At 40.5% G+C, this 21759-nt stretch overlaps 1 protein-coding gene across 1 annotated transcript in view; it reads left to right on the forward strand.

Moving 5' to 3' along the window:
• The first annotated feature begins 902 nt into the window (after nucleotides 1–902).
• The window catches only part of Alg6 (ALG6 alpha-1,3-glucosyltransferase), a 31210-nt gene continuing 10353 nt past the window's right edge, over nucleotides 903–21759 (forward strand). The window contains exons 1-10 of the mRNA XM_051164678.1: nucleotides 903–1049; nucleotides 10559–10643; nucleotides 10733–10822; nucleotides 11821–11909; nucleotides 13622–13704; nucleotides 14463–14527; nucleotides 17597–17782; nucleotides 18291–18426; nucleotides 20272–20357; nucleotides 21553–21637. Coding sequence (XP_051020635.1) covers nucleotides 968–1049; nucleotides 10559–10643; nucleotides 10733–10822; nucleotides 11821–11909; nucleotides 13622–13704; nucleotides 14463–14527; nucleotides 17597–17782; nucleotides 18291–18426; nucleotides 20272–20357; nucleotides 21553–21637 — 987 coding nt within the window. The 5' untranslated portion in view covers nucleotides 903–967. The remainder of the gene's footprint in view (nucleotides 1050–10558; nucleotides 10644–10732; nucleotides 10823–11820; nucleotides 11910–13621; nucleotides 13705–14462; nucleotides 14528–17596; nucleotides 17783–18290; nucleotides 18427–20271; nucleotides 20358–21552; nucleotides 21638–21759) is intronic.

Genomic DNA, 21759 nt, shown 5'->3' on the forward strand with positions numbered 1-21759 from the left:
TTTTTTCTGAAAATGGTCCATAGTTTTCCAGAGGAAAGTGCTCATTTTTGTCTTTTTTTTTTTTTTGGTTTCCAGTCTGGCTTGGGATATGGCTCTGTGAGCACCCACCTCTTCTACTGTCTGAGAGACTCTGGGGTTCTGTCCCTAGGACACAGAGACAATAAAATACAACACACTATTCAACCTGAAGAAAAAATAGAAAGAATGAAGAAAGAACTTTCTAGGTGGTAAATATTTATTATCATTTATCATCATTATTATGATGATGATGATGATGATGATGTTTCTTTTCTAAGATTTGGGTTGTTCTTATTAATTAATTTACCTTTAAAAGTTTGTTTCCCTCCCATAAAGAGTTGCCGTGTATGGTTAGTACACAGATGGCTTGAGAGAAGGAAGTAAAAATAAAACTAAATGCAAAGACAGAATTTCTTTTTTTCTTTTTACCAGAGATAATTTACCCCTTTCCCCTGCTTTGTGGTCGCTTTGCTCTTGAGGCACAGTCTCAGTATGCTATCCAGGCTAGCCTTGAACTCATGTCTTAGCCTCCCAAGTCCTGGAGTTGAATTGCAGGTGCGTGCCTGTAGGTGGACATGCTGACGATGGGGCGTGCTATCTGCGTTGTTCGGACAGGCTTTAGACTATCCTATCTTTAGACACATTGCATCTCGTTTCACAGAGAACCGCCTTTTGCAGTTTATTTTCAATCCTGCGGGTAAGGAGCCCTCTGTAGCTCTCCTAGTCCCCCACCCCCCAAACTGCCCACTTTTCTGAGTGGCTTCATGAGTTCATTGCTCCAGTGCTGTGTTAAGTGTTGGTTCTCTTTTCTTCTTACTCTCCACAGACACAATCAGTTTTCCACCCAGAGATGGTGACGTTGCTTTGAAGGAGGAGACAAGTGACTGACTTCAGAGGAGGGAGCATTCAGGCCCTGGCCTTTGTCCTCAGCCCCCAAATTAGAAGAACTATGGAGAGCTGGTCCTGGATGACAGTTGTGGTCCTCCTAGGACTCACAGTGCGGTGGACGATTTCTCTTCATCCGTACTCAGGTCGTGCACTTCTCCTGTGTGAAGATTGGTGAATGTTCCTCTGAGCGGTTTGCTTTTGCTTGTTTTGATGACGGTTCATAGTTTTGACTGCAGTAGAAGAATTTGAGTCTTTATTGTTATGATTAAGAAAATACATGTAGCCAGGCGAGGTGGTGCACACCTGTAATCCCATCACTTTGAGATGCAGAGGCAGGTGGATCTCTGTGAATGTGAGACCATCCTGGTCTACAAAGTGAGTCCAGGACAGCCAAGGCTACACAGAGAAACCCTGTCTCAAAAAAACCAAAACCAAACCAAAACAAATAAACAAACAAAAAAACTCCAAAAAAACAAAAACCAAAAACCCAAAAGAAAAGAAAAAAGAAAAACACCCATCAAGAAAATACATGTATCTAATTATAATAAAAAGTGTAAGAAGTAAACATACTTTGTAGGACTAGAGAGATGGCTCAGAGGTTAAGAGCATTGTTAGTTTCCCCAAAGATCCTGAGTTCTGTTCCCAGCAACCACATGGTAGCTCACAATCCTCTATAATGAGAACTGGTGCCCTCTTTTGGCCTGCAGGCACACATACAGGCAGAATAAATAAGTCTTTAAAAAGTATATATACTTTGGGATATGATAAAACAAAAAATGTACTTTAATTTGGATGTGATTATGTCTTGAGCTAGTCCTTGCAGATGACCTTGGAGCCAGAGGTTTTCGATTGTTGATGTTTATGGTAGAGAGGGACAGTACTAGATCAAGAGAGAAAAGAGCGGTGGAGAAGACTAAGGCCAAACCAAGCAATGGGATCAGATTTAACTCTGCAGGCGTGTGTTCAGTGCGTTGTTGCAGCTATCACACAGGCTAGGAGCTAGAAGAAAGAAGTGAGTATTGATGTCACAGCACAGTTTCAGATAGACAAGCAGCCTTTGTAAGGTCTCACAATTAAGATTTACTTATGTTTGAGGTGCAGGGGTAACTGAAGTGACTGATGAAAGCGCACCAGCGCGGACTTCAGGTAGGGTGTCTGATTTAAGGGTTTGAGGGATCAACCAGAATTTGCTAGGCAAATGGAACAGGTACAGTGTTCTAGAGAGTGCAGGCATGCACAGAAACATAAGAAAATACAGTCATCAGTATGTAGTGCTAACAGTGACCTAAAAAAACTAAAAAATAATTATGATTAAAAATGGCATCAAAAGGAATAAAATTGGGAGGGGAAAAATAACCAATGAAAATTGATTGTGTCTGTGGAGAAATAGCTTAGGGAGAGGAAAAAAAAAACAAGATGTAGCTCAACATAGCCATTTTTTGGAAATGACTTAAGTTTTGGTTATACATTTATCTAGGCAAATTGGGTTACATAAGACTTACCTGGTAATAAAAAAGACTGTAGGAAACAAATCGGCGGTAAAGAGACAGAATAGCCCTACTAGCAATGAGAGTGTATTCCAAGTGTTTACTGATGCTTGGTGCTGCTTTCTTTAGTGTTTATAGTAACCACTGAAGATAGGGTACTGTCTCTGCAAACTCAGAAGGAGACAGTCCTGGTTTGATACTGGACCATTTCTTCTTAGCCTAGAATTATCATTTGTCTGTCCTACTAAATCTAAACATCATTTGGAATAAGAAACAAAGTAGGCTGGTGAGGTGGCTCAAGCAGTCTGGGTTTAGCTCCTGGCAGCCACTTGGTGCCAGGCTGGCGCTCCATTTCCAAAGGGTCTAGTGTCCTTTCCTGGTTTCCATGGTCACCATGTACATGTGGTAAACAGATACACACAAGCAGGCAAAGCACACATACATATAACGAGAACTAGCAAATGAGGGCCGGGTTCATGTGTGCTGTCTTGACTCCAGTCAGTGCTTTTGTGGCTGTTCTGAGGCTTCTGAGAAAGAAGAGGACCTGACCAAAACAGCTAACAGGTGGATTTGTATTATGATGGTACAACTAATGAGCCATTGTCATGGTTCCATACATGCACAACTTTTCTTCTGCCACTGTCCCTCAGATGAGTTTGTACTGGTGGGGAAGTTAAAAATCACTTGACTGTCCTGCAGTAAAACGTGGGCTCAAATCTTAGGTATTTTATTTATTAGTTGCCTGATCTTGGGGAAGTTATTTCCCTGAGCTTTTATATAAGGTAGGAATGCCAATACATGTGTCAGCAGATTGCTTAAGGGGTTGTTAGTTCAAATAATACATATGGTCTGTGCTTTTTTAATGTAGGAATAGAACCGGCACATTAGATTATTTAGCTCCTGTCCCAGCACTCAGGAGGTAAAAGCAGGAGGGTCAGGAATTCAGGTTTATATGAGAGCTTGTCTAAAACAAAACAAACAAAACAAATAGCAACAACAACAACAAAAATTAAACCCTCCAAAATGTTGTTGTTTGCTGTGTAGCCAAAGTGATGTCTTGGTAAAATTTTTATTGTTGTCTGATTTGGTTTTATTCTTTTGAGACAGGATTTCTCTGTGTAGCCGTGGCTGTCCTGGAACTCACTCTGTAGACCAGGCTGGTTTTGAACTCACAGAGATTTGCCTGCCTCCCGAGTTCTGGGATTAAAGTTGTGCCCCCTCCCCCCAGCCTTGGTAATTATTAAGGCTTTAATAATAATAAAGAATGATAAATGCTATCTTCCCTAGAGAAAATAACAGCTTGATGGGCAGGGTAGGTATACAAATATATATCATATTTAAATTAAAATAAAATGACTAGATTTGGAACACTTCATATTTTCTAATTCATATGAGAAAAATCTTGGTGTGTAATATTTAAGTATATTCTAAAAGATCTTACTAGGCAAAGAATGGTTGAGAAGAACATTCTGGTACAAGAAAACATGACGCAAAGCTGAGGCTTTTTTTGAGGGGTGGAAGACTACAGAGCATGTGCATAGACAAATGATTCAGGCTGACAGTTAGCTAGCCTAAGATCATACTTGGTTTTAAGAGCTGGTTCTAGAAGCATCCTGGAATTTGGGATAGGGTGAGGAGGGGCAAGTGGGACTGTGTATGTGCGGTGGCTGCTGCGCGCTTACCAAGTTTATATTGTTTCATGCAGCTGGTTATGTGGTTCAGGTCAACCACCAGGCAAGCAGACAGAACGAAGGAGGCCTGCATAGGAGCCACGTAAGACTCCTAGGTGCCCATTCATAGCAACAGAACTTAGCAGCTTCTGTAAGTTAGTGAATGGAAGGCTTGTGCTAGCTGCTGTGCTTTCTGCATGCGCACTGGGGATCCGAACTCAGGTCCTCTTGCTTGTACAGTAAGCACTTGGCCAACCAAGCCTCTCCCCAGCCCAGAACCTTTTTTTTTTTTTTTTTTTTTTTTTTAAATGCTGGAGATGGACCCCAGGGTCTCACACATGCTAGACCTGTACAGTGTCACCATCCATCTCCAGGCCCGCATTGAAGAGCTGTGACAGGAAGGAAGCTAAGAGAATTAGCCCATGGGGATGTCTCAGCAATCAGGAGCACTGGCTGTTCTTGCAGAGAACTTGGGCTTAGTTTCCAGCTCCCATTTTGGGCAGCTCACAACTGCCTGTGAGTCCAATTCCAGGAGATCTCATGCCCCTCTTCTGGCCTCCAAAGGCACCTACATGCACATGGCACACACACACATTCCTACACACACACACACACACACACACACACACACTCAAGGTGTGCACACACACACAGAATAATAAATTAATCTTTAAAACAGTTTTTGTTGCTGGGCATGGTGGTGGCGGTGCAGGCCTTTAATCCCAGCAGAAGACAGAGGCAGGCTATTTGCTGTGAGTTAGAGGCCAGCCTAGTCTACAAAGTGAGTCTAGGACAGCCAGGGCTCTGTTACACAAAGAAACCCTGTCTTGAAAAAAACCAATTAAAAAAAATGGTTTTAAAATTTTAAATAGATGTATTTTAGTTTCCTTTTAGTTTATTTTCTTTTAAGAGTGTAATTGGGAAGGATCTGTTGGAGAGGTAAAATAAGTTTTCCTTCAACCCTTCTATGCTTCCTGTTAGAGCACCCGTAACAAAAGACAAGTTAACAGATTTGTTTGGTATAAGCATTCTGTGAAATGGGAGCCTTCATAAGGAAGTGCAAAATCAATCAAAGAAACAGGTAAACCTGACAGCTTTGCTCTGGGTCTGATAGAACTGGGCAGGTTCAATCCCTGGTGCCACCTAACCTAGGTGTGTTGATACATAACGATTGTCTCCGCTCTGGGGAGGAAGCAGGGACATCGGGAGTTCAAGGTCATCCTTGGTTACACAGAGAGTTTAAAACATGAAGTACCCAAGATGCTGTTTCAACCTCACTACCACCACACGCAAAGTCAGAAGGGAGGTTCTTCGGGCCTGGCCTTCGAGTTTGGGTAAGGATACTCCAGAGCACCTCTGCTTTATTTTTTTTTTCCTTTTTGGTTTTTCGAGACAGGGTTTCTCTGTGTAGCCTTGGCTGTCCTGGACTCGCTTTGTAGACCAGCCTAGCCTTGAACTCACAGCAATCTGCCTCTTTACCTCCCGAGTGCTGGGATTAAAGGCGTGTGCCATCACCGCCTGGCTTCCAGAGCACTTCTTGCTTGATGGTCTTGTGACCTGCTTCAGGGAGAGGTCAGAGAGCCATGTCTGAGCCTGCCATTTCTCAGATTCCATCAGCTTCACCTCTGCATTGTGTCACGGGGCTGAACTTTGGGTAGCATGTTCATATTCCTGTCACACTGATGTACAGGAATTCAGGTTAGCTTGCTTTAGTTTTATTGAGTTATTCTTCCTTTGAAATGTGTATACCAGTTAGGCCTTAAATACTTAAGTATTTACATACATTATTATATTTTAATTTACTTAAATACATTATTATAATTTTATTTTGTTCTGAAATGTATTCCCATTGTGTTTTTAGTGTTGCTTTTTCACAGAACTAAGATACTGTTGCATTGAACAATCTATGCGGAATAGGCAGGTTCTTATTTAGTGCAAGTTTGTCATTTCTTACAAAGATTTACAAAGAAAGTATTAGAAGAACCCTGGAATTGAGGAAGGCTATTTTGTATTTGTCATCTCCTTCACCTCAAGTCATTTAAAAGATCAGCTTTTGCAAAATACTGATTAGGAAGCATGACAACATGAGATTTAATTGGTTGGTTTTATTTGGCTTAACCATTACTATTCATCAGAAATAAGAGGAGAAACGGGGAAAAAAAAAAAAAAAAAAAAAAAAAAGGTCAGCTCTTCTCTTAGGATGTTTAAGGCCTGACTGTAAAGTTGCCTTGTCGACAGACTGCTTATTCTTTCCATTTAAACACCATGTTGAACAATTTAGCAGTTAGTGAACATTTTTAGTGCTACGCAATCCCATTTTCCTGGTAATGTGACACAACCGAGGCTCTGTAAATGTACGCTGGTGTGTTTTCTTTGCATAGTTCTGAATCTCCTGTGGGTAAGTTTGCAGAATTACTCACTGTGGAAGGTATCCTTTTGCCCTTGTGAGTGAAGCTCCCACAGGCACAGTTGGGCTGTCCTTCTGGGTTGCTTTGAGGGCACTTTAGCAGTTTTAAAAACTTAAGTACTAATTTCATAGCCAGTGTCAGCTGGATTTATTGAAGCAGGCAGACGCTGGGTAAGAACTTGTTTCCCATCCCTGAAGAGAGTCGTTACCCATTCTTCTGTTTGTTAGAGAGCGGCATAAATCCCTCTGTGTCCACCACACGGCTTCTGGGGCAGTTTCAGGAAATCTAGATAGTTTGCTCATTTCTTTTTTTTTTTTTAGGTATAGGATATTTCCTGAAATCCTGTCTGACTTTATTATCCTAATGGTACTGAAAAAAGAAAAAAAAAATTAACTCCTTTTGTCTTTCCAAAGAACCCATATATTCAGTGCTTGTATTCATTGAACTAGATTCATACATGTAGAAATGTAAATAACACATTGAAGAATTCTTTTCCTTTAAGAAATTATTAGAAGAAACTATTTCTCTCCTCCTGTTGAATTTGATTGAGTACATTTTAAAATGACTACATGCCTAACATGATGCTTACTTTATGGAAAACAATTTTTTTTCTGTTTCTATTAGCTGAAATTCTTATTTGGTTATCAATTAGGAAGTAGTATTGCCATATGACAAACATGGTAGTAAAAGTGTACATGTATGAGAAGTCAGTAATTAACCATTTATATTTTAGTTGGTAAGGAGAGGCTCATGGGAGATTTGGGATTTGAAATGATTTTGTTTGCACTTTTAAGGCAAGGTTTGTGTAGTCTGGGCTGCCAAGAATGGCTTTGAATTTGTGATCCTCCTGCCTCTTTCTCTACTCCTGAGTGCTGGGATTGCAGGCATGCACCACTGTGCCTAATTTGTTTTGTGACAGAGTCTCTCTATGTAGCCCTGCCTGGTCTGAAGTAGACCAGGCTGGCTTTGAACTCACAGAAATGTGCCTCCCAAGTGTGCTACCATTCCTAACCTTTGAAGTGGGTCTTATACTACACCCAACTCAACATTTTGTTTCTTTGTTTTGGTATTAGTCTTGCACATGCTAGGCACATTCTGTCACTAAGATATATGTAACTCTGAGGTGATTAATTTTTTTTTTTTTTTTTTTAGTATGTGTAAGTGGAGGTATGAGGACCACTTCCAAGAGTGTGCTCTCTCTTACAGCCTTTTTGAGGGAGAGTTGCTCTTATTGTTTCAGGATAGCTGGCCCACAAGCTTCTGGATGATTCTGTGTCTGCCTCCTCTCTTGCTTTAGAGACCCTGGGATTACAGATGTGTGTGTGCTACCACAGCTTTTCATATGGGTTCTAGGGGTCGAATTTGGACCAGCGTGATTTAGTGGCAAGCACTTTACCTGCAGAGTCCTCTCTGGTCTCCTGAGGTGATTCTTAAAGACAGCATATATGAATTGGCATAAGATCTGTATAGAATAGTCAGTAAACAGAAAAAACAGAAGTTTGAAGTGCCATATACAGTAAAGATGTTTGGGGGGCGGACAAGAAGCAGAAGCAGTATTCAGACAGCCTTGGCCTAATTAGCCCATCATTGCAAATGCATGGTGAGCATGCATTACGTTGGAAACGAAGGATGCACATTCTTTGCATTAAAAGCCTTGTGGTGTCACGTTAGGTACCTCAGCGTCTTTGCTGTATCAGCAGTCACTGGGACTCTGTCAGCTGCTGTTGGGAGGCACTAGGTGAACACATCCCGAGGAGAGAAAGATGAGTCAGCATGGCTCATTCTGAGAGGCAAGGGAGTTGCACATGTGCAAGTGTGTTTGTACTGTGGGTCATGTCTTGTGCCCGTTACTCAGTGTACATGTATATACAGTGTATAGAGCTGTATGTATATATATTTCTTGTTATTACAGATTGTCTCCTTCGAAATTCTAGCATTCAAAGAACACTAGTAGAACAGAGCTAACAGATGAAAACAGCTTTCCTAAATCTGGAGAAAATCTGGGTTAGATTTCAGTGAGCAGAGTCTGCAGTGTGGTGCACCTTTTGACTAGGTTAGAAGTCTGTATGGCTATTTAGATTTCTACCTTATTTGTTGACTTGAAACCCTGTGACTATTGTACTTTGCTGGGCTTTCTCACAGTCCAGTAGACAACTGCTTGTTAAATAGGTGCTTACTATTTGATAGATGGAGATTTGTCATCTATGTCGGCATGACAGGGAAGGAGTTAAGAATGGGTTTTAGAGACTGGAAAGATGGCTCAGTGGTTAAGAACACTGGCTTGCTCTTCCAGAGGACCCAGGTTCAATTCCCAGGACCCACATGGCAGCTCACAACTGCCCATGAGTCTACTTCCAGGCGATCCAACACCCTTACACAGACATACATTCAGGCAGAGCACCAGTGTACATAAAATAAAAATAAACCATTAAGAAAAACTTACTCTTTAAAAAAAAGATTAAAAAAAAAAAAAAAAAAAAGGTCTAGAGCCAACTTGCTGGGTTTAGATCTAGAGTCTGCTCTTACTTCTTGAGTGATCATTTCCTCTTTTCCCAGCCTTAAAGTAGGGAAATAATAAGACTTTGTTCATAGGATTATTTTATGTAGCACTAGACATACAGTAGGCATACATCCTCTAATAATATTTAGTTATTAAAGGTTTAGTACCCCTTAATTATAGCCTTGAAGAAAAGTTACAAGTTTTTTTAAAATAAACATCCATTTACTTCTTTATCGTGTGTGCATTACTTGGCGTGTGATGTCAGGACGGCTTAGTAATTGGTTCTCACTTCCACCATGTGGGTTCTAGGGGTTGACCTCACGTGTGGCGGCAAATTCATTTAGCTGCTGAGACATCTCACTGGGCTTTGAGGTTTTATATAAATCATTTAATAGTAGCCTGACTGACCCTTATCAGTACATAGCCTTTGTTTAATTCTGTGTTCAGCCTCAAGTTTTTTATTTTCAGTTTATACATGCAGGTGCTGGTAGTTAATTTATGGTACTTTTGCCAAGTATTTGCATTGTTACTGTTCTTATTGCTGGGACCAAATACCTGACAAGAAACCACACAGAGAGTTTATCTGCCCCCAAGTTTGAGGGCCTGGCCAGTCGCTGTGGGGAAGGCACAGTGTCAAGGAGTGGGTAAAGGCTGCTCATGCCGAATCTCAGTGGCGAGAGGAGAGGACTGGAGAGGGCTCTGGATAGCAAGTCAGGGCCCTGCCCCACTGCTTCAAGGCTCCACCTCTGAAAGCTCCCACAGCCTTGCAGAACAGCTCCTCCAGCTGTGGACCAGATGCTCAACCATGAGCCTATAGGGGACATCTCATATTCAGACCAAAGTGTTGGGGACAGCTTTTTTCATCAAGTAAAAGTAAACATGGTGACTGGCAAGACAACTCGAGTTTCGTCTCTGGATCCCGCAAGGTGGCAGGAGAGACTGCCCCCTTGAGAGTTCTTCTCTGATTTCTACATGTTTCTCTCTCTCTTTTTCTCTCTCTCTCTCTCTCTCTCTCTCTCTCTCTCTCTCTCTCTCCAAATGTTGATGGTTTTTGGTTGTGTGTATTTATTTGTTTACTTGAAACAGTCTCACTATGTATTCTTGGCTGTCCTGGAACTCGCTCTGTAGACCTGGATGGCCATGAATTCAAAGAGATCATCTTGCCTCTTCCTCCCCAGTGCTGGGATTAAAGGAGTGCGCAACCACAGCTAGCAAATGAAAATTGAAAAAACAAAACAAAGCATCAGTCATACATGCCTTGTACTAACAACAAACCAAGTGGCGCTACAGTGGCCCTGCTTACTGAGCATCTGCTGTATTGAGTGTATACACCTATCTGATATTTGCTGTAGCAGGTCTCTGAGTAGACTGTGGCTCCTGAGCTTAGGGAGGGTAAGGAACTTGTCCATCACATGGTCACATGGTGACTCGCAGTAGGGGCTTAGACCTCATCTCTGGTTTTAGTAACTCCTGCATTCTTTCCCTAGCTTGCATTGCCCATGTAATATAGGGCATTTTTATAGGGGGAGAAATCCATACTAGTATGCCAAAAGTTCATTATTAACTTCTTTTTGTTTTTCATTCTAGGTGCTGGAAAACCGCCTATGTTTGGTGATTATGAAGCTCAGAGACACTGGCAAGAAATTACCCTTAATTTACCAGTCAAACAATGGTACAGATAATTTTGGCTTGGTTTTATTGTTTATCATAGCTAATATAGATTGTATGATGGTAATAGAATCGTGCTTTTCATTTTTCCAGGTATTTTAACAGTAGTGATAACAATTTACAGTACTGGGGATTGGATTACCCACCGCTTACGGCCTATCACAGTCTCCTATGTGCATATGTGTGAGTTCTTTGCTTAATATAACTTAATACTTATACCCTAAGACACAGCATGATCTGATTTATTTAAGAGTGATTGCTTGTAGCTTCAATCTTATTACAAGTTTAAGAACCACTATCAGGATTTGAACATCTCTGTACTGCTTGTGGTGGACAGGCTAGAAAGAATGCAAGACAGATTTGCTGTGGAGTAGAGAAGTTAGCAGTGGCTGCACATGGACTACTGGGCAGGGTTTATACAAGATAGCTTTCCTTTCCCTGGAGTAGCCGAGTGAGTGAGAACTAGTTCCAAATGGCTTCTTAACTGGCCTGCTGAGGTAGGACTTGTGATTTACTGATTGAGAATTGGTGCTGCTCCTTTTTAAAATTAAATTTTAAAAAAATTAATGACGTAGTTTACAGGTGAGGAGTTCTGTTTTGGTGGGGACCCCGTTTACCTCTGTAGCACAATTTCTCTTAGACTTGAAGTGTGTCAGCAAAAATTTGGGGAACTTCTTCACTTTGTCATGATTTATTATTTCATATTTTAACTGTTTCATGTTTTATAAAGTGACTTTTCATGGGTTGAAAGTAAGCACCTAAACATCACGATGGCAAGATAATCTAAGGGTATTATATGATTGACATCTTCATTTATCACTAATAATGGTTTAATTTTATGTAAAATTTATGATTAATATGTTTATTAAAGCCATTATAGTAACTCAAGAGTTTGTAAACAAAGTATGTTTTGGAAATGTGACATTAGATTCTCTTTTACACTAGGATGGTGAGGGTCAGACATCTGCATATTACATGGTTTTATTGGAAGATGAGCAAGGCAGATGAGATGCTGTCTCATATCCTCCGTGAATGTTACATGAATAAATACAAGGAGCAAAGCTTCAATATTTAATTCTTAAAGTGCATCAGACAATTCTTAAAGTCCTGTGTGTTCTCAGATGTCCTAGTTACTAAAGCTCAGAGGAATAAAGTGTGTGTGTGTCTGTTTTGATTGGCAGGGCAGCGTTTATAAATCCGGACTGGGTTGCTCTCCATACGTCACGTGGATATGAGAGTCAGGCACACAAGCTCTTCATGCGTACCACAGGTAAAATAGTACGTGGCATTGGGTCAAAAATCAGGTTTTAAAAAACAACTTGAGCAAATTGATAAAAGTTGTTTGTTTTTGAGATAGTGTCTCACCACTTAGCTCAGGTTGTCCTAGAACTCGCTATGTAGACCAGGCTGGCCTTGAGCCCACAGAGGTCCACCTGCCTCTGCCTCCTAAATGTTGAGATTAAAGACGTGCACCACCATGCCCAGCTGCTGTTCTAGCGGCTTTGAAATTGTTCAGTTATGCATGTGTATATACATTTGCAAGCTTTAAACCAAGAGTAAAGGAATGTTTCTGTGCATTTCATTTATCACTTGATCCTATGAGCACCCAAGTGAAATGAGTATCTCACCCTCTCTTATTTTGAACTGGGAGTTGCATGAGGTGGAAAACTTGCCTTAGGTTAGATAGTAAGAAACCGAAGCTGCGCCCGTTCATGCTGTTGCATTCGTTCCTGATCCCAGGCTCCTTCACTCTTTCTTAGGCAGTCCTTTCAGTGGCGCCTCATACATTGTACTCTTTGCACATTAAACAGTCCACTCAAACACCCGCTCCTCCCTGAGTGGTGCTGGGGATTAAGCAAAGGACCTTATAGTATTAGTCAAGCCCCTACCACTGAGCTACATCCCAGCCTGCCAACAATGTGTATTGAGCATCCTTGTGCACTTCTCTAGGAGGCTGACAGTAATAAGCTTTGGTTTCTCTAAAAGCATGACACAACTAAGCATTTACTCTAGCCTGCCCCTTTCGTTGTTACAGAATCTCGGGCCCAGGAGGTAGCCTGTGTAGTCTGTCTGCCCTCTTCCGCATCTCTGCCCCTCCATTGAACCTTTGCTGACTGCATTCTCAGAATGCACCCTGATTCCTGCATTTTCAGAGTCACAGCTTTTATGGCACCCCGTTCTAATTTCCGAGAGCACTAGGCATTAAAAACTTCTTCCTTTCAGGACAGTAGGCTTCTTGGATAGCAGTGCTGTTCCTTGTTCTAAAGCGACTGCACAATAAGGAATTATAGACTGCTGTTTCTTTCTCTTTTTTATTTGCCTCTGTCCCTGTTCTGTTGTCCCCCAGCATCCCGTCCCTTCATGTGTATTTCCAGTTTCTTCCTTGCCTAGGCTTCTCAAGCTGTTTGTTTGTTTTGTTTTGTTTTTGTTTGTTTGTTTGTGAGACAGGGTGACAGGGTCTTGTCTTGTCTTATTGTCTCATGGCTGCTATGGAACGCATTATGAACCTCCAAGCTTCATCCTGCTGATTGGTAAATTAATGTTCATGAGACAGCATGCTAGGCTCTCTCCGATTCTTTCTATGCATTGACTAGTAAAAGTGTCTCTAGTTTTATAAATAGTAGCACTACAGATTCTTCTTCGAGTTGTTCTTTTTGAGTAGAACACTTTGAGTGTACAGACGTGAGAGAATATACTATTTGCTGTGCTTTGAGTGTTCATTTGAAGCTCAGGTCAGAGCAACAAGACTGTGACTTCATTGTCTCATTGATTAAACGTATGACTTTGTTAAAGAAAAAAGTAAGAGAAGCGTCTAGTGATGCAGTGTTTATTATAATCAGGCATAAGCAGAGCGAGTGGAAAGGGCTAATTGTTAGAGATCCGCGGGTAGTGTCAGTACAGATCTCAGTCAGGGCTGTGGGAGGAAGGCGGTGCCCGATCCTTGGAGAGCCGGGTGACTCATCTTACTTCCTTGTGTTGTAGTTTTGGTTGCTGATCTGCTCATTTACATACCAGCGGTGCTTCTGTACTGTTACTCCTTAGATGAAGTCTCACCTAAGAGAAAGGTAAGTTTCAAGACTTCCTGACCTTTCATTTCTGCAATGTTTATGTTATCACTAGCCTACTAAAGATCGGCTTTGGGGGAGCCCTGCTCTTTGGGAGTAAATAGGATAATGAATATTTTATCTTCTGTTGATTAATTTTCATTTAGAAAACAACAGTTTAACTTACAATAATTACTTTAAATCCTCTCCAGTAATAACAAAACATACTGAACTTAGAAGTACCACACTGTTGACCCATGCCATGTCAGACTTACTGCTAAGCTCATAAATCAGAATTTTCAGTTGGCTTATGATAAGGGCTCAACTAGAAGGCGTTTTGGAAAGTTTGTGAGTTCACATAATTATCAAGTACCCTTTCTTGAGAATTTTACATTGTGTGATCAGATAGCCAGCCATTAGATTAAAAATGTCTTTCTGGGTGTGGTGGTGAGGGCATCTTTAATTCCAGCATTGTAGGAGGCAGAGGCAGGTGCATTTCTGTGAGTTTGAGGCCAGCCTGGCCTACATAGTGAGTTCCAAGCCAGAGCTACCTAATGTGACTCGAGAAACGGACAAAAAATCCCTTTCTGTAATTTTACTTTTTCTTAAAATATTTTCTGTTGCCTTCATGAAAACTTTGGTGTCTTGTGAAAATGGAATATTTTGATTAAGGAAAGACAGCATCTCGGGAAGATGGGATGTATCTATTTTGCTAGGTGCACAGTGACATCACTCTGCTGTAGTAATGATCTCTTTATCCACCATACTTTTCTTTACAGATTGCTAGCACCTTATGCATATTGCTGTATCCTGGCCTTATTCTTATCGACTATGGACATTTTCAGTATCCTTTATTTATGTATTATGACCTACACTCACTGCACAGTATTGCCATCAACCCTTGTTATATATACTGGTACACTTACTTACATGCAGTTTTCACTTGATATAAATGGTTGATCTCAAGTCAAGAAAAGTCCCAGTTCCTCCTTGGTTTTGTTGGAAGCACCTTCCCCCTTGCTCCATATCTTAAATTTATGACTTCTCTTTCTGTAGTTGTCCCTAAGTACGTAAATACAACTTGGTCAGTTATGTAGTGTTACCTGTATGTGCAGGACTCAAGGCTGACCACGTGGTGTTATACAGCCAACGTGGGGCTCTTCTCTAAGGAGACCATGTCCTCCTGCTCGTAGCATTCCTTGGTTGCCCGCAGCTGTCTGTGGTCCTTTGCACCTTTCCCTGTACATTAGCACAACCACTGCTGTTGTCATTGTCTGGGTCTTAACTATCGGACTGGGAAGTGGTCACAGCCAGGGAAAGGTGCTTCCTGAAGCAGATTCCTAGACTGCTGAGGAAAGTGCTGCTGTGCAGCTGTGGGAATCTGGGAAAGGCTTTGTCCATTAGAGCTCCTGACCCCTATCCTCTTACACTTCAGAGGGAATGGCCAGCCTACACAAAACAAAGGAGCCCTGACCTTTGCCCTTCTAGAAACCAAAAACATATGAAGTTTAAATGACTCATTTCTTGCTCTAAATATGAACTAACGCTTTTTTTTATTTTCAAATAGTTTTGAGCTCCAGTTTTCTGAGTTGTTTTCTTGAGCCTTACTCCTATTGCATATTCTTGCAGAAATATCTCATTCCCTTTTGTTAAGATCAATATAGTTATTACTTATATTCACAATGCATCTTACTTATGAATCTTTCTTTTCTAGCTTTCCTTCTTTCTTTCATTATCTTTTGTCCTTTTCTCCATGACCCTTGATCCTCTACGTCTTAGGGCAGTTGGCTTTCAGCAGCTAAATCTAAGGAGCTCAGCATTTTCCCTTTTTTCTGAGGTCCTTTTGTTTGTTCAGTTTTTAACAAATCTGTAAAATATCACTTGTAAAAAGTTTGCCTCATTGACTTGAGAGAACCAGCACCATCTAAGTCGTTGGTGCCTAAGGAACTGTTCTGAGCTGGTGTTTTCAAATAATATCGTTATGTTTTTAAAAAAAAAAAAAAAAAAAGCCAGGTGTGGTGAATTACAATTTTAAGCTTTTGATTTCTATAGTTTTTGTGGGGACATTTTAAAAAAAGATTTATTTATTTACTTATTAGGTACACAGTGTTTTGCCTGCACGTACACCTGAACACCAGAAAGAGGGCACCAGATCTCGTTATAGATGGTTGTGAACCACCATGTGGTTGCTGGGAATTGAACTCAGGACCTTTGGAAGAATTCTTAGCCTCTGAGCCATCTCTCCAGCCCGCAAGTGGCGACACTTTTTAAAAATAATTATGTATTCTTTTCCTTATGTTTAATCTTAATTTTATTCACTTATTTTTGTTTGTTTGATTTTTTTTTTTTTTTTTTTTTTTTTTTTGAGACAGGGTCTCTCTGTGTAGTCCTGGCTATGTTGGAACTTGCTGTGTAGACCAGACTGGCTTCAACTCAGAGAGATCCACCTGCCTCTGTCTCTCCCAGTCCTAGTGTTAAAGATGTGTGTCACCACACCAAAAATTTTTCCCTTGTTTTTTATAACTTATTTATTTTTATTTTATGTGCATTGGTGTTTCCTCTCCAAGTATGTCTGTGTGAGAGTGTCAGATCCCCTGGAACTGGAGTTTCAGACAGGTGTGAGCTACCGCAGGTAGCTGGGTCTTGAACCCAGGTCCTCTGAAAGAGCAATCAGTATTCTTAACTGCTAAGCCATCTCTCCAGTCCAAAAAGTTTTTTGCTTTTGTTTTTGTTTTTAAATTTTCTTCTCTGAGACAGGTTTCTCTGTGTAGCTCTGGCTGTCCTGGTACTCACTTTGTAGACAAGGCTGGCCTCAAACTCACAGAGATCTGTCTGCCTCTGCATCTCGAGTGTGGGATTAAAGGTGCATACCACCATGGCCAGCCTCCGTTCCCTCATTTTTAAATGTGAATAACAGTAACCCTTACTTGGTGAGCTTGCTTTGAGAATTAAATGAATTTCAATAAGTAACATACTTATAATAATTCTTTGGAGATGCTGAACATTGTACAGGTATTTATCGCTACTAGTATAATTATTGTCTTTTTTTTTTCATCTATTTTATGTATATGTGTGAGTATGTGCATGTGACGATCAGGGGGCAGTTTGTGGGAGTTGGTTTTCTCCTTCCACCATCGGGATTCTAGGGCTCAAACTCAGATTATCAGGCCTGGTGCAGGCACCTTTACCCACCAAGTCATCTCACTGGCCCTAATTACTGTTTTGTTATTTACCTTGTAGGCTCTAAAACTGTGCAGTGATTCACTGAGGCTAGGTGTTCTTCCCAGTTGTTTTGGATGCTGTGTGATCCATTCTTTTTTTTAAGCCTCATATTCTTTAATTTCTTAATAACTTTTTTGTTTATCTTCTTTCTGAGCTTACAAGCCAGTCGTTAGATTGTTTTTATATCCCTTCTTCTGTATCTTTGTTTTATGTTTTACAGAAAATTACCCTGTTCTTACCATTAACAGCTCTGTTAAATTTCATTTGTCTTCTTAGGCATATTTTGAATTTCTAATTAAAACTTTCTTTCTCTTCTTCCTCTTTTTCTTTTGATTCCTTATCTGTTTGACATCTGCTATAAAAGAAGCCTAGAGTGACAACAGCAATTTTTTTGTTGTTATAACTAAGCTTGTTGCCGGAATAGCTTTATTCTCTAGATTTGGCATATTACTATAGTACTGTTGTGAAGTAGTTTAACAGAAACAAAGCTATGCTGTCCATATTATAACTCTTTTAAAGACTTAGTATATTTGAGACTGCTTTGTATACATTTCTTATCACTTTACTGCTTTCAGTTCATATTCAGAAGGTTTCATTGTACACATTGTTTTCAAATCACGCAAAAATATATTCTATAAAATGTAAGCTCTGCCTCTTAATTATTGAGCTAATTTCCTTGACATGGGAACATATATAATTCTGTGAGTCTTGGCTTTGCTTTGTGGGGTGTTCTTGGAGTATCTTGTGACTGGGACCTGCTAGGGTCATTGGCATTTTGTTTAGCTCTAAATTATAAACAGATGGAACTGTACCACTCCCTACCATTTTTTTGCTTCTTACTTGGCAAGTGTTTTAAAAAAGGCCTCAAAGGAAAGGGGTAAGTGACTTTTAAAGTACAGAATTCAGTACGTTCAGAGAATTTATTTGCATACTTATCTTGAGGTGGTTTCTCAGAAATGCTTTAGCCATGGGTGGATGGGAAGGAAGCTGTTGAGCTGTGCTCTGTAGTCTTGTAAGCCTTCACAGCTACAGGACTCTTGATCAGTGTACACTCCGGGTCAGTGTGGGTCGGTGTGCCTGTAGAGTGCCACCATCGGGGCTTAGCATGCTGTCCACCCCCTAGAAGTACTCCCTCCTGCCTGACAGGGCTGCATCCCTTCATACCTGTAGCAGTGGCATCCCAGATAAATGCTAATTAGGTTGCTGGTGGGCCATTGGCTGGAGAAATGAGTCTTTTAACAGTTGTGAAATTTTCAGCTGTGTTGCGAGTGGAATCCCATTTTAAATGTCACATTTGCAGTTACTGTATTAGATGTTGACATTACTTTTCAAGAAGCGTTTGCCTTTGTCTGTCTTACTGCTCCTCTCTTTGCTCTTTGTCCTAGGGTTGAGTTGTTCATTAAGATAGGCTGTACTGTTGTGGCTTCTTTCCTTCTGTGTTGGCTGCCATTCTTTACGGGAAAGGAACATGCCCTGCAGGTTCTAAGGAGACTCTTCCCTGTCGATCGTGGATTGTTTGAGGTAAGATTAAAAATAGACCCAGCCAGCCGGGCATGGTGCTGCACACCTGTAATCTCAGCACTCAAGGAGGCAGAGGCAGGGGGTCCTCTGTGAGTTCGAGGCCAGCCTGGTCTACCAAGTGAGTCCAGCACAGCCAAGACTACACAGTCTCAAAAACAAAAAAAAAACAAAAACGCCCTTCCTATGCTACTGCTGTATCTCCCCTGTAACCTTGGGGAGCTCATGGAGCAGAGAACCAGAAACAGTAACCTCTGCTTCCTCCTCTAGTCACCCTTGTCAGCTGTCTCGTCCAGTGCAGCACCCATAGCTCAATTCACATTTTTTAGTGCCTTATATGAATAAGTAATATTTTTGCCATAATTAGATCCATAATTCAATTATGCATTTTTCTAGTCAGATTGGTCTATAATAAAAGAGCATGGGATGCTGTAGCCACTGAGGTCACAAGCCCGGCATTGCTTGCCACGTTCTCTTCTTAGTTTGCCACAATTATTTGTTAAGATGATCATCCTGTTTGCTTTAGAAAGAGCTCATAATTCCTTATGAAATATATAACCTTCATCCATAGTAATTTTTAATGAGAATCTTTCATTTAATTCTAGTTTAATCACTCTTGTTAAACTTTTATTGCATGAATAATTTGATCATTTAGATTTAGTAATTAAGTTAAACAAACCGTTTATTTCTGGAACAAAAGGTCTTTTAATAAACTTAGAGACAACATATTTATAGATAAATTGCTTTTGAATAACATTTCTTTTGAAAAGGATTAGAAAGCATTTCTAAGTTTTGAATAGATAGTTTCTATAAAATATTTTTCAGTGGATTTACAGGAGGATGGGATTAAGAACTTGAAAGAGACTAGGCAGTGCATTCGTTGTCATGAAGGTAATAGGCGCGTGACAGTGTCTGCGTACAGATATTGGTGAATATCCCCATGGTGGCTCCCACCACACCATAGGTGCTGGTCCCTTCACAGAATGCCTCATGCTCCATACAGCTCTAAGATGGCTGTTGTCCCTGCTGTCCATGTAGAAAACTGAGGTCTCACTCATACACCTGCTATGTGGCAGAGCTGTGATGTCAAGTCTTGACAACCTTAATGGCAAAGAAAAGCTTGATTTCTTCTTCTTTTTTTAAATATATAAAAGCTGCCTGCTATTTGTTGTATCTTCCTTTTCAGAAAGTGTCTATGATGCTAAATGTGGCACAGTGTCAGGCATATCCCTAGTTTGTCACCAGCCCCCCACTGCTTGTCAACCATAGAAGCCCAGAAGAGGAAGTGGCTGGGACAGTTGTTAGAGGCCATCACTCTATCGGTGTCATGCCTGTGCAGCTGTGAGACTGGCAGCTGTGTAGGGGAGATATTGTATTAGCTGGGGAGCTGAAGTAGCAAATTTCATCTTGAGTGAGCTAGCACAATTGCCAATGCTTTAAAATATCTAGATTTATTAGCAATTAGTCTTGTCATTTCTAGTACTGATTAGATTATATGACATAAAGTTAAATTTGTAATAAAAGGAGCAAATGTAATTAATATTTATTTTACAAATTTTGGAAGAGTTTTGCTTAGTATACTGCTTTTTGAAAAATACTGTTTACTAGAACGTAGATTATAGTTGACTAATGTTTTACATAATCTGTATTTCAAAAAAGAAAAATATTGCTTGAGGCTATGAGTGTATATACTTTTATTGCTTGAAGAGTTTAATCTACTTTGTTATAAATGTGAATGAAAGTTTCATGTTTCGAACATTTATTACCTGGAGATTATAGGCTTACTTCATGGGGTTTAATATTTCTTTCAATTATACCAAAATGTAAAACTAACAAATCTTTTTTAAGGATAAAGTAGCCAATATTTGGTGCAGCATTAATGTTTTTCTGAAGATTAAGGACATTTTGCCTCGACACATCCAGATAGCAATCAGGTAACTAATGAAGTTTATATACAGTGCTTTATAAGCCACTCTTCACAGCTATTACAGTAGTATGCTCATTAGTGACGTCCCACTTAATTCAGTAAAATTCTGTTGTCACCACCCCTGCCCCCACCCCCAGAAACAGGATTTTTCTGTGTAGCCCTGGCAGTCTGGGAAATTTCTCTGAAGACCAGGCTGGCCTCAGAGCTCCACCTGCCCTCCTGCCTCAGCCTCCCCAGCTTGGATTAAAGGTGTTGCACCACCATGCCCAGCTTCTTCTCCTCCTCTCTCCCTTTTCCCGTCCCCAGTTTGAATTATTTTATGTGGACATTTGTTCTACTTTTTTCCCCTTTAAATAGAACACACATTAAATATGATATAACATTATCTTGAAGAGTCATGGTTTTTACAGGTGTGCAGCCAGCTTCAGCTAGAAAAATAGAGCAAGTTGGAGATTACTGTGTGTTCGGGCTTCTCATAGGAATTGGCCAATGCAGTTGTGGGCAGTTGTGGGGTCTGGCTATGAAAACCTGAAGTCCACAGGGCAGGCATCAGCAACGTCTTGGGAAGGAAATGCAACTGACTGCAGTGGCTATTCGTGGGCCTAAGTTGTTTTAGGAGGGCTTCCCACCGATTGCCATGCCTCCTGGACAGGCTCCCCTTTGCTCGACTTAAATCAGCAGATGGCTGTTGTCTTTCTCATGGGCTCCAACTGTCAGAGTAGACCTTGTAGCCCACCCCCACCCCCCACACTCCCAGGAGATGTACAGAAGGGAAGTTTGGGACTTGAGTTCAGTCTCCTCGGCTCACCAGTTACAGAGCCACCCGAACTGAGGGAGTGAGGCTCCGTGTAGACTTATCCCTGTCCTGAGGCTCTGGGAGCATCACTAAGAGAAGCTACACAGCTCACACCCTTATGATTGGTTCTTTCTGGTAATTGGCCTGTAGCTATGTACCTATATCTTTATACATGGTATAAAATGCTGAATGACATAGGCAATACTTATTGTTGTTTGATCTTCTGTTATATCAGAATCATGTACAAAAGTGTATACATACTTCAATGTGTATGTTTTATTTAAATTCTAGTTTAAAATTTAGTAAATAAAGTTTAATTTGAGATCAACTTATAATCCTTCTATTTTAAAAAGTAATTGTTTTAGTTAGATCTCTAACACAGAAAACACATTTTATTGCTTTTTAGCTTTTGCTGTACATTTTTGAGCTTGCTGCCTGCATGTATAAAATTGACACTTGAGCCCTCCTCTAAAGCATTCAGATTTACTCTGGTAAGTTTCTCACTTTTCTTGAGGTATTTAGTTCATGCTGTGACTGACATTTTAAAAAATCACTAATTATATTCTTGTTTGGGGTAAGATTGACTGGGCTACAAAATAAAACACTTGGTTCT

Source organism: Acomys russatus, chromosome 2 (assembly GCF_903995435.1).
Source record: "Acomys russatus chromosome 2, mAcoRus1.1, whole genome shotgun sequence".
Taxonomy (NCBI): Eukaryota; Metazoa; Chordata; class Mammalia; order Rodentia; family Muridae; genus Acomys; species Acomys russatus.